The sequence below is a fragment of the Taudactylus pleione genome, unplaced genomic scaffold, assembly GCF_031769625.1.
Source record: "Taudactylus pleione unplaced genomic scaffold, aTauple2 ptg000073l, whole genome shotgun sequence".
Taxonomy (NCBI): domain Eukaryota; kingdom Metazoa; phylum Chordata; class Amphibia; order Anura; family Myobatrachidae; genus Taudactylus; species Taudactylus pleione.
The window spans coordinates 8,466,588-8,480,111 of NW_028284475.1; the positions used below are offsets into that span (position 1 = coordinate 8,466,588).

Here is a 13,524-nt window from a genome sequence, read left to right on the forward strand (position 1 = left end):
ACCAGGTAGGTGACCACTAAAACCACAGGGATGTTATGTCGACATTTCATCAATGTCGACATTACGACCATGATAACATGATGAATGTCGACAAAATATACTGCACTCGATCTACAGGTGGTACTAATTATTACTGATGATACCTTAAACACACGGCACTGTTAGGGTTCCATGAGGACGGAGTTTGAGTAACGCTGACGTAGACTATGGAAGCACTCCGATATAATTAACTAATTTTTATCCGTTGCCCTAATTTACCACATAATCATGTTGGTTATAAAAATAACAGTTTATTATTAGTTACAGGACGTGGGTTTAAACAGCCTCTCCTACACTCAGCACTATAAAGCCTCTTTCAGTAGCTCTAAACAAACAATTCTCCAATAAACGCCAAATTCCTCGGATTTAAAACATAGAAAACAGGGTCATGACATTAAAGCCACATTACCACCTACGTAATAGAGGTCACCAATGCCTCCCCACTGCCTAGAGTATTCAACAAGCGCCATTCCAGCTGCTGTGATGCCCTGCCACAGTTTTGCTATTAAAGCATGCTAAATTAGTGACAGGGCATGCTGGCATGTGTAGTTCCCCAGCAGATGGAGGGCCGCACGTTGAATACCCCTGCCCTAGATGTTACATGCAGCCATACATGCAGAGATCTGATCCTTAAACAGCTCCAGAGAAACCCCATTTATAAAGCTGGCGACCTAATAATGGCGTTGTGCATTTGCCATAGAATAAGGTGCTGTACATAGCAGAACTCTGCAGGAGGGAAGGGTGGGCAGGAGGAGGGAAGGGTGGGCAGGTTTCCAAAATAGTTTACAGACGTGGTAGAGAAGCGTTAAGGAAATAAAAACACACTCTCAGATTCTCCATCAACAATACAGAAGTCATATTCTAAGAAACCTATTCAATTGGGGGACGATGTCGGCACTTACGGTAGCCCTGGGATTTTTAATTTTGTGCGCAGTCCTACGGGGCACATCGAGGGCATCGCCCCCAAATTCAACTGACCCCTAGGTATGCATGTGAAGATCAACCTTAAGCAGTAACACAAGTACATAATGGAATCACACTGAAAATTCACCCAACATTAGAGGTGCTGAAGTAAATAGGTTATTCACACAAGTTTTGTCTTTTTTTGTTTTGTGTTTAATTTGTTTTTTTGCATGAAAGAATAAAGGGAACTCTCTGCATTACAAATAAGGCTTACCTTTACCCCCGTAAGAGGGTGAAAAGCTAAATTGGACATTATAAAAAAAAAAAAAAAATTAAGCCTTATTTCTAAAATTTACAATGGACTATAAATTGTTCTCTGAAAACACAAACCTTGTAAGGCTCTCCCCTAGCCACCCAAGCTGCTGAGAGAGGTTCCTTAGTACATAGTACAGTTCGGAACTGCTCTGCCCAGCCTCTGAGCGTGGCGCAGTTTGCAATTCCCTCATCTCACTCTACTAGAAAGAAGAAAATAACTTTACAAGATATTTGCTTTCTGAAAACAACCGATGATCTCCAATTCAGACGATAATCACTTCTCTCTCTCCAGGTAGATTGCTACTTAGGTTAAACATTTACAAACTCATTAACACCTGTTGCTACCAGTAGAGCCTCAAACGTAGCGTGGTTCAGACAACTCAAACAATTAGGGGTTAATATCCAGTCTGCAGCAGTATTCAGAGGGACCAGTATTTTGCTTTATTTTCCGGTGCCGGAGTCCGGTGGTAGGGCTAAACAGGTCATGTAACATCTGGGGCGGTATCCAAACTCGGACGTTATTTCTTAGTTGTAGGAAGTGCAGCGTAAGTAATTCAACACCTGACGTATAGCCAGGGAGGTGGGGCTCAGTCTGCAGTCTCCAAAACAGACTGACTCAGCGCCAAGTCCCAGTAGTGCTCAGCACCGTGCTTCTTAAAATGTTCCCGAGCCATGTTCTCTGTGGGGCACTGTTTAAATTTAATATCTCCAAAACTGCGTTCTTTGGCTGTACCCTGAAAATCATTAAGCAGTATTGTTTATTACGGAGCATTAGACATTGGGAGAGGTGATAAAAGTACACTTATTCCTAAGGACATTCCCCAGAAAGGCTTATATTTTATATTACTTTCTTAATATGTCCCCTTCCTTCATTAATTTAGGCATTTACAGGCTAATGGCGCTGTCCAACCTGCCTTTCGCTTGACTTTTTATAGATGCACATGAAACAAGGTTACTGTGACACTCTACAAGATCATTATTGACTCCCTGATGCATTTACATGAGCTAAAAGCAAACACAAAGAAGCGTGTTCTGTATATAAATCCCAGCAGGCATGGCAACGGCTTCTATAGTCAGAATATGCATTAAAAATATGTGAAGACTCGTTTAAAAACCGCCAGTGCAGTCTTACAGGTCACAGAGAAAGTGAAAAAAGCTTCTTGCAAATATACTAAAGGTTGTTAGTACTTAATTATGAATACATACAAAAAGTGAGGTCTGTAGTTTATAAAACTGCGTAATGAAAAAAAAAAAGGAGTGTTATGGTAGACTTACCTTTGTTAATGCTCTTTCTTCGAAGTCTATAGGGTCCACAGGAGTAGAGTGGGGTATAAGTGGTGGTTAGGAGGACTGGACACCAACAGTTAAAGCTTTTCTGTCCCAAGATGCTCCGGTCCTTCAGCCCTATACCCCGCCCACAGCCTGAGGCAATTCAGTTTCATCAACAAGCCCAAAGCAGGAGCAGGATAGGAGAGAAGGAAAACTGGTACACTGAAGAATCACTCTCACACAGAGAAGGAGACAGATGACCAAGAGAAGAAACCCCTAGAAGCCAGGTGCGTCAGGGCGGGCACCCTGTGGACCTTACGGACTTCGAAGAAAGAGTTAACAAAGGTAAGTTTACCATAACACTCCTTTTCTTCTTCAGGATCCATAGGGCTCCACAGGGGAGACACAGGGGATGTCCCAAAGCAGTAGTTCAAGGGCGGTGACGCTCCTGAGCAGAGAAGACAATCCGGCGACCAAAGGAAGCATCCTGAAAGGCAAATATATCAAAGGCATAGAACCTAAGAAAGGTGTGGACAGAAGACCACGTGGCCGCCTTGCATAGTTGTTTGGCAGAAGCACCATGCCCACGAGGAACCCACAGAGCAAGCAGAATGGGCAGATACGGGTATCCGGCACAGGAAGGCCAGCCTGCGTGTAAGCCTGTGAAATAGTCGTGCGAAGCAATCTGCCCAGAGTCTGTTTGTTAGCTGGTCAGCCCTTCTTGTGGAATCCATATAGGACAAAGAGGGAATCAGTTTTCCTGATGGAATTAGTACGGTCCACATAGACCCTCAGAGCACAGACCACATCTAAGGCGGCCTCATCTACCGAGAGGTCTGGTGATTGGAAGACCAGAACTACAATTTCCTCATTAATGTGGAAACGAGAGACCACCTTGGGTGAGTTAGAAGAAAAGCCCTGTCCTGATGAAAGATTAGAAATGGAGAGCACCCCCAAATCTGACACCCTACACGCAGACGAGATATCCAGAAGAAAAAAAAAAAAAGTCTTTGCGGTGAGCCATTTGCCGTCTACCGAGTCCAGGGGTTCAAACGGAGGTCCCTGAAGTGCATGGACAACCACTGACAAATCCCACGGAGCCACAGGAGGGACAAAGGGAGGTTGTATACGGAGGACACCCCGAAGGAATGTGTGAACATCCGGCAGTGGAGCAATTCTGTGCTGGAACCAGATGGACAGAGCAGAGACGTGCACTTTCAGAGAGGCCATGTGGAGTCCAAGATAGGCAACGATCCGAAACCAAAAAACCTGAGGGTCATAATTTCTGGTAGCACACCACTGGAAGTATGTATGCCACACCCGGTGATAAATCCGGGCGGAAACCGGCTTACGCGCTCTGATCTGAGCATGGTCTGGACCACGGAGCGAGAAAGCCCTTTGGACCTTAGGAGGGATGTCTCAAGAGCCACGCCGTCAAAGAGACTGCCCAGGTCCGAATGTAGACAGGGACCCTGAGACAACAGTTTCTATAGAAAGACTTTGAAGATCAGAATACCAATGGCGTCTGGGCCAAGCCGGAGCTAGCAACAGAACCGTGCCTCCTTTTTGCTTGAATTTCCAAATGACCCGAGGAAGGAGAGAGACTGGAGGAAGAGGTATGCCAAATGGAAGATCCACTTCACTGACAAGGCGTCCACGAAGTCTGCTTCGGTGTCCCTTGACCTGGACCCGTACACTGGAAGCTTGTGGTTGTGTCGTGAGGACATGAGATCCACGTCCGGTAAACTCCATTTGTCCACCAGGAGCTGAAAGACTTCTGGGTGTAGCGACCACCCCCCGGCGTGCTCGTCGTGATGTCTGAGGAAATCCGCTTCCCAAGTGAGAATCCCCGGAACAAACACCGGGGAGATGGCCGGGAGAGTACGTTCGGCCATGTGAAAACGCGTGCCACTTCTGCCATTGCCGCCCGACTGCGAGTGCCTCCCTGGTGATTGAGGTAGGCCACCGTTGTGGCGTTGTCGGACTGTACTTGTACTGACCTGCCCTGAAGAATGTCCTGAGCCAGAGTGAGAGCTCTGTAGATGGCTCGGAGCTCCAGGACGTTGATTGGTAGGACCCCCGCGGTGTGAGTCCAACCACCTTAGAAGGAGTGCTGGCCGGTCACAGCGCCCCACCAGCGGATCCAAAAGGGGCAACCCTTCTTTAGGTAGGACATCTGTAACCATCAGGAGAGAGATAGACGAACTTCCGGAGAGAGGACTATCGTCTGGGATCTGATCAGATGGGGCAGGCCATTCTAAAGAGGATTAGGTGTTGTAGGGGGCCTGGGGTGGAAATGAGTGAACTCCACCATGTCGAAGGTGGATACCATGTACCCCAAGGTCTGCATTGCTGAGTGAATTGACACTCGGCGACTGTGGAGTAACCTGCGCACACGTTGCTGCAGTGCGGAGATTAGGTCTGCTGTCAGGAAGATTTTCTGAACTTAAGAATCCAGAAGGGCTCCCAGATGTACCATTCTTTGAGAAGGAGTTTTTCCAGTTGATCAACCATCCGTGATTTTGTAGAAAGGCCATGGTTATCTGAAGATGGTGGTGAAGGACCTCTGGAGAGTGTGCTAAGAGCAAGAGGTCCAAGTATGGGAGTAGTCTGACCCGCAGAGCTGTAGAAAGCCCAAAAGGCAGTGCTTGAAATTGGAAATGTTGCTGTAGGACAGCAAACCGGAGATATGGCTGATGAGAGGGCGCTATAGGTACATGTAGGTAGTGTCCTGAATGTCCAGAGAGACCATAAAATAAAACTTGGCTAAACAGTGAATCCAGCTCCTGTCGGACACCAACAATAAACTGAATTGCCCAAGCTGTGGGTAAGGTATATTGGAGGGGGGTAACTAGGGCATCCGGGGACAGAAAAGTTTTAACAGTTGGTGTCCAGTTCTCTTAAACACCACCTATACTTCATTGTCTCCCCTGTGGAGCCCTATGGACCCTGAAGAAGAAAACAAGAATATTAAAAAAATAAATAATTACATCTTATATAAACAAATTGACATTTAGAGGAAAACTCAACTAACTGCAGGCTTTACTGCACATCTAAAGCTCCTGGATAAAGTGCCCAGACATAATCAAATAGCGGCCTGCGATAAGCCTGCAACTAGCCCTGAGGCAGAAACCGGCGATAAGTGCTGACTTGTGGCTACTAGTCGGCCGCTAACTGAATAGCTCGGAGCACTGTACCCAGGAGCTTGAGCAACGCGGCAAAGCCCGCAGCTAATTGCATTTCCCCTTGGTAAAAGAACATACTCATCTAATTACCATAAACTAACGGTGGCTTATATTGCATCTGAATGCAGATATATTATAAAGCGTTCTCAGCAGAAAAGACACCTGGATAAGATGACAAGCAATGCTGGTTTGCAGTGTAGGACACATATACAGTCAGGTCCATAAATATTGGGACATTGACAGAATTTCAGATTTTGGCCTCTATTCACCACCACAATGATTTTGAAATGAAACAAACAAGATGTGCTTTAACTGCAGACTTTCAGATTTAATTTGAGGGTAATTACATCCAAATCGGGTGAACAGTGTAGGAATTACAACAGTTTCAATATGTGCCTCCCACTTTTTAAGGGTAATGCGACTATCAACACAAAAGCTATTTCATGGACACGTGTGGGCTATTTCCTTGTTATTTCATTATCAATTAAGCAGGTAAAAGGTCTGGAGTTGATTCTAGGTGTGACATTTGCATTTGGAATCAGTTGCTGTCGACTCTCAATATGAGATACAAAGAGCTGTCACCATCAGTGAAGCAAGCCATCATTAGGCTGAAAAATCAAAACAAACCCATCAGAGAGATAGCAAAAACATTAGGTGTGGCCAAATCAACTGTTTGGAACATTCTTAAAAAGAAAGAATGCACCAGAGAGCTCAGCAACACCAAAAGACCCGGAAGACCACGGAAAACAACTGTGGTGGATGACAGAAGAATTATTTCCCTGGTGAAGAAAAACCCCTTCACAACAGTTGGCCAAATCAAGAACACTCTCCAGGAGGTAGGTGTATATGTGTCAAAGTCAACAATCAAGAGAAGACTTCACAAGAGTGAATATAGGGGGTTCACCACAAGATGCAAACCATTGGTGAGCCACAAAAACAGGAAGACCAGATTAGAGTTTGCCAAACAACATCTAAAAAAGCCATTACAGTTATGGGAAGAGAAGAGAAGTAAAGGAACTGCTCATGATCCAAAACATACCACCTCATCAGTGAAGCATGATGGTGGTAGTGTCATGGCGTGGGCATGTATGGCTGCCAATGGAACTGGTTCCCTTTTATTTATTGATGATGTGACTGCTGACAAAAGCAGCAGAATGAATTCTGAAGTGTTTCGGGCAATATTATATGCTCATATTCAGTCAAATACTTCAGAACTCATTGGACGGCGCTTCACAGTGCAGATGGACAATGACCCGAAGCATACTGCAAAAGCAACCGAAGAGTTTTTTAAGGCTAAAAAGTGGAATGTTATGCAATGGCCAAGTCAATCCCCTGACCTGAATCCGATTGAGCATGCATTTCACTTGATAAAGACAAAACTGAAGGGAAAATGCCCCAAGAACAAGCAGGAACTGAAGACATTTGCAGTAGAGGCCTGGCAGAGCATCACCAGGGATGAAACCCAGCGTCTGGTGATGTCTATGCGTTCCAGACTTCAGGCTGTAATTGCCTGCAAAGGATTTGCAACAAAGTATTAAAAAGTGAAAGTTAGATTTAGGATTGTTTAGTTTGTCCCATTACTTTTGGCCCCTTAAAAAGTGGGAGGCACATATAGAAACCATTGTAATTTCTACACCGTTCACCTGATTTAGATGTAATTACCCTCAAATTAAATCTGAAAGTCTGCAGTTAAAGCACATCTTGTTTGTTTCATTTCAAAGCCATTGTGCTGGTGAATAGAGGCCAAAATATGAAAATTCGTCAATGTCCCAATATTTATGGACCTGACTGTATGAGAACATGCAGTGAACACAGATTGCGCCTTACATCTCTTTCTCAAGACATTGTCAGGCCACCGTTAGTATTTTATGCTAATTAATGTTCTTTCACTAAACGTCACTTTGCAACATATACATCTTCTTGCGGAAATTTGCATATACCATGATGTTATAAAGGTGGCATAAATAACCAATTATACAGTATGTAGGATTGCCTGCACATTGCTAACTACTGCCCACCTATTCATTTATCTTAAGCTAGACAAACAGTGCCAGGCCCACAGACATTGTATCGGACAGCTTAAAACCCTGCAGATATCGTGGCCATATTCTGCAAGATATTTCACAGTGCATATAGAACCGTGGAGGAACATACACTGTCAGATGCGGCTGGCCAATTAGCGGGTCTATCGGACATACTGGACGATTTCAGCGCTTCCCAGAGTCCAATTACTGATCCATCGCAGCAATACACTTTATCAGCCCGATAGGGTCAATGATTGGACAGTGTGTAAGCAGAAAGGTAACCATTCCAAACTAGTGTTGTAACTGCCGCTCTGGAGGATGAGGTGGGACGCGTCCTTTTGTCTCATGTATATACAATTTTGATATTCTGTCCGCTTCTCTTTACCACCACTCACTACTAATAAGTGGATTTACAGCGGGGTACTGTTGAGATTTAATACGAATGTTACTTGATGATTTGATTACTTAAAAACAACATGGTCAGGCAGGAACACGCAAGTAAGTTTAAAATATAAATGTAATGTCCGTTTGTCTAGGTTATGTCTATTTGTTTATTTCATTGATATCACTGGTCCATAATTCACCATTTCAGCAATAAGTGACAAGCCTCAATTTTCTCTATGTATTCATAATAAAAGTGAAATATTAGTAACTTTCTATACGACAATGCCGAGGGCCAGAGGATGCTTCAGGGAGCTGTAAGGGCAGCGATGTGACCGGCTTCCTAAGGACACTCTAGGCAGCACTGCTGCATAGATTCTGGCTGGGTACTAAGCCTTGGAGGGGGGGAGGGGGGGAGAGGGAGGGGGAGGGGGGAGAGAGGGAAGGAGAGAGGGAGGGAGAGGGAGGGAGGGAGAGGGAGGGAGGGAGGGAGAGAGGGAGAGAGGGAGAGAGAGGGAAGGAGGGAGAGAGAGGGAGGGGAGAGAGAGAGAGGGAGGGGAGAGAGAGAGAGGGAGGGGAGAGAGAGAGAGGGAGGGGAGAGAGAGAGAGGGAGGGGAGAGAGAGAGAGGGAGGGGAGAGAGAGAGAGGGAGGGGAGAGAGAGAGAGGGAGGGGAGAGAGAGAGAGGGAGGGGAGAGAGAGAGAGGGAGGGGAGAGAGAGAGAGGGAGGGGAGAGAGAGAGAGGGAGGGGAGAGAGAGAGGGAGGGAGGGGAGAGAGAGAGGGAGGGAGGGGAGAGAGAGAGGGAGGGAGGGGAGAGAGAGAGGGAGGGAGGGGAGAGAGAGAGGGAGGGAGGGGAGACAGAGAGGGAGGGAGGGGAGACAGAGAGGGAGGGAGGGGAGACAGAGAGGGAGGGAGGGGAGAGAGAGAGGGAGGGAGGGGAGAGAGAGAGGGAGGGAGGGGAGAGAGAGAGGGAGGGAGTGGAGAGAAAGAGGGAGGGAGTGGAGAGAAAGAGGGAGGGGGGAGAGAGGGAGGGGGGAGTGTGGGCGGAGATAAATCAAAGCCTGTAAAGTGACAGTTAAGAGCTGATTGGTTGGTACTTTATCTCCGTCCACTTTATCTCTCTCCAAAGCCTAGTACATAGGGAGAGATGTACTAAGCCTTAAAGAAAGATCAAGTGGAGAGACAAAGTACCAATCAATCAGCTCCAATTTGGAGCAGATTGGTTGGTACTTTATCTCTCTCCAAAGGATTAGTACATCTACCCCATATACCCCAGTGTCTGCATAATTCCAGCAATGTCACAAGATAATTGTCTCCTTGCTTGAAATCGATAGTTTCCTCTCTGCTTACACATCTATATTTACCGGTCTGTAGGCAGAAGGGTAGTGATAGGTGTGGAAGATGTTTCTGTTGCCTGCTATTAAAGAGAACTGGTTATCTATCTTCATACAGAGGGGATACGCAAGTGTCAAATCAATTAGCTGCAAGTCGGCTCTTGGCGGGAGTAATCGCGGCTTATGCGGCACTTACAGTAGCCCAGGACTCGCGGGTTTCCATTTCCCATAATGTTGTGTACAAAAATCTCCAAGTCTGGGGTGAGATGGGGACAAGAGGAGGGGCTGCACGCCCCCGATTGAATCAACCCCATAATGTAGTTGGTTAATTATCTACAGGCAATTATATTCTACAATAAAATAATTCAAAATATGTACACTGATAGCATGGACTCACCTCCCACACTAATGAGCACTTGTTAGACTTCTTTACCGTCTCCTCATCTGACTCATCATCATCTGTAAGGAGAAATATTTCATTCTAAAAAGGGACACACGGAATACATATGTTACACCGCCTGCAGCGCCAGCCCGACGTGGAAGGAAATCCCGATCGCCCGAAAGGTAAGTATTATGTAACCTAATCTACCCCGTAACCCTAACCTCGCCCCCTGTGCCTAACCCTAATCCCCCCCTCTAAGTGCCTAAACCTAACTCCCCCTTTCCCCGCCATCTAAACCTAAGTCCCCCGGGGGGGGTGCCTAATCCTAACCCTCCCTCCCTCCCCCTAGCCTAACCCTAACCTCTGGGGGGGGGGGTGTCTAACCCCAAATCCCCTCCCAGAACCCTAAACCTAACCCTCCCCCCCGCGGCTGTCCACGCTCAGCATCCCTTCGGTCGGGATGTCGGGCGCCGGTCTCCCGGCATAGGTTAATTAACCCTCGCCAGGATTCTGTAGTGGAGATGCCAGCGGTCGACATAGCGACTCCCGGTATCATAAACGCATACCGGGACACACAGTGGCCATGACATTTATATGGGAAGCTTAAGTCGACCTTACAACCCTTATATAAGAGCACGCCACTTAACGGGCTGTAGCGCTCATCTCTAACATGCACAATGGCGGCATGTGATACACAGACTATCTGCACGGACTGACAGCGGAGGGTTAGGCTACGGCTTGAGGGGGGAGGCTGCCGGTTCTCGCCATAGGGGGAGGCTTGCCGGCTCTCGCCACTAGGGGGTGGCTTTGGGTTAGGCAGTAGGAGGATAGGTTAGAGTTAGGCACTAGTGCTCAGCATACTCACCGCCAGAAGATCATCATCAGCACCACCTTACCATGTAAGTCACCACTAGACCACCAGGGATGTTTTGTCGACATTCTAAATCATGTCAACTTTCTGAATGTTGGCAAAATATACTACACCCTCTCTGACAGACATAATAGTCTGTTACATACATACATCTAATATATTAGTGCATAATCCGGAAATCTGAAATTATCCAGATGTCCATAGAGGACGTCAAATGTATAAAACTGTACAGGGTGAGTTTATCATTTATTGGAAATTATTTATATGGCGCATAGATTTCACAGCACTGCTACAGAGTAGATTTGGCCATTCTCTTACAATCTATAACACATCCATACTCACCATGTGCCTTGGAATTTGTCGTCTGCTCGTCCCATTTGATTCGACTAAGCATCAGCCGTTTAAATTTCTTCTGTGATTTTGGCCCTTAAACACCAAAAACAAACTGTGAGGCAACGAGTGCGACTGTCAGGCTGCAGTGTGACACAGGGGCTGCGGCCAGGGATGCGACTGTCAGGCTGCAGTGTGACACCGGGGCTGCGGCGAGGGATGCGACTGTCAGGCTGCAGTGTGACACCGGGGCTGCGGCCAGGGATGCGACTGTCAGGCTGCAGTGTGACACCGAGGCTGCGGCCAGGGATGCGACTGTCAGGCTGCAGTGTGACATCGGGGCTGCGGCCAGGGATGCGACTGTCAGGCTGCAGTGTGACACCGGGGCTGCGGCCAGGGATGCGACTGTCAGGCTGCAGTGTGACACCGGGGCTGCGGCCAGGGATGCGACTGTCAGGCTGCAGTGTGACACCGGGGCTACGGCCAGGGATGCGACTGTCAGGCTGCAGTGTGACACCGGGGCTGCGGCCAGGGATGCGACTGTCAGGCTGCAGTGTGACACCGGGGCTGCGGCCAGGGATGCGACTGTCAGCATGCAGTGTGACACCGTGGCTGCGGCCAGGGATGCGACTGTCCGGCTGCAGTGTGACACCGGGGCAGCGGCCAGGGATGCGACTGTCCGGCTGCAGTGTGAAACAGGGGCAGCGGCCAGGGATGCGACTGTACGGCTGCAGTGTGACACCGGGGCTGTGGCCAGGGATGCGACTGTACGGCTGCAGTGTGACACCGGGGCTGCGGCCAGGGATGCGACTGTCAGGCTGCAGTGTGACACCGGGGCTGCGGCCAGGGATGCGACTGTCAGGCTGCAGTGTGACACCGGGGCTGCGGCCAGGGATGCGACTGTCAGGCTGCAGTGTGACACCAGGGCAGCGGCCAGGGATGCGACTGTCAGGCTGCAGTGTGACACCGGGGCTGTGGCCAGGGATGCGACTGTCAGGCTGCAGCGTGACACCGGGGCTGCGGCCAGGGATGCAGCAAGGATCAGCAGCAATACGGGGGAATAGAGACTGACTCATGGCATTACATTAGGTGCCTGCAGGCCAGATCCCCTCCCATCTCCACGTGCAGCTTCTCCCTCCATGTTTATGTAAGTGACTCATGACCTGGGCACGGTGCCCCCACATGTACAGCATTACACCCATAATAACGCAACTGCAAGCTCTTGTACCTACCTCCTTCCACTACAACCACATTAACATCTTTGTGTAGTACGACTACCCCCGTCAGGTACAGCTGGTTGATGTTTGCTTCAATCTTGAACTTTTTGGATGGATTACTTAAATTTCGAATACTATAAAATACAAAACGCACAACATCTTCAGTGCTAAAAATACAAACAAAAAAGTCTCTCTCTAATTTTATAACCTGCCGAAATGCTGTATGGGAAGTGCTGGAACCCTGCTCTATACAACTAAGGGGAGCATTCCCTAATGTACTATTCTGAGAATAAACACAAAAACAATATATGCCATCTCTATGTATCACACACATATACAGGGGTGCCTGCCTACATACAGCCCCACGGGTGCCTGCCTACATACAGCCCCACGGGTGCCTGCCTACATACAGCCCCACGGGTGCCTGCCTACATACAGCCCCACGGGTGCCTGCCTACATACAGCCCCACGGGTGCCTGCCTACATACAGCCCCACGGGTGCCTGCCTACATACAGCCCCACGGGTGCCTGCCTACATACAGCTACATGGATGCCTACCTATATACAGCTACACGGGTGCCTACCTATATAAATACAGCTACACGGGTGCCTACCTATATACAGCTACACGGGTGCCTACCTATATACAGCTACATGGGTGCCTACCTATATACAGCTACATGGATGCCTACCTATATACAGCTACACGGGTGCCTACCTATATACAGCTACACGGGTGCCTACCTATATACAGCTACACGGGTGCCTACCTATATACAGCTACACGGGTGCCTACCTATATACAGCTACACGGGTGCCTACCTATATACAGCTACACGGGTGCCTACCTATATACAGCTACACGGGTGCCTACCTATATACCGCTACACGGATGCCTACCTATATACCGCTACATGGATGCCTACCTATATACCGCTACATGGATGCCTACCTATATACAGCTACACGGGTGCCTACCTATATACAGCTACACGGGTGCCTACCTATATACAGCTACATGGGTGCCTACCTATATACAGCTACATGGATGCCTTGTGTAATATCTTCCTTCAGCCTTTTTACTTTCTTCTCTTTCCTCTGTTCTGCGGTTAGCTTTCTGGCTGCATTGGCTTCTTCATGAGCCCTGAAAGGGAAAACATACATTATAGTTATTAATAGTGCAGCGATGGGATATAGATGCATAGATAGGGGTCTGTGAGAGCAGAACATCACTGCCTGCAACTTGTAATTGTGTGAACGATTCTGTTAATTGAC

General features: G+C 47.8%; 1 protein-coding gene across 2 annotated transcripts in view; it reads right to left on the minus strand.

The window, feature by feature from the left end:
• Nucleotides 1-318: 318 nt before the first annotated feature.
• Nucleotides 319-13,524, minus strand: part of PRPF3 (pre-mRNA processing factor 3) — a 43,622-nt gene continuing 30,416 nt past the window's right edge. For both annotated transcript variants that reach the window (XM_088467668.1, XM_088467669.1), the window contains exons 12-16: nt 13,280-13,393; nt 12,265-12,383; nt 11,045-11,128; nt 9,847-9,908; nt 319-1,991 (exon numbers count right to left, since the gene is read on the minus strand). In XM_088467668.1, coding sequence (XP_088323794.1) covers nt 1,845-1,991; nt 9,847-9,908; nt 11,045-11,128; nt 12,265-12,383; nt 13,280-13,393 — 526 coding nt within the window. In that variant the 3' untranslated portion in view covers nt 319-1,844. The remainder of the gene's footprint in view (nt 1,992-9,846; nt 9,909-11,044; nt 11,129-12,264; nt 12,384-13,279; nt 13,394-13,524) is intronic.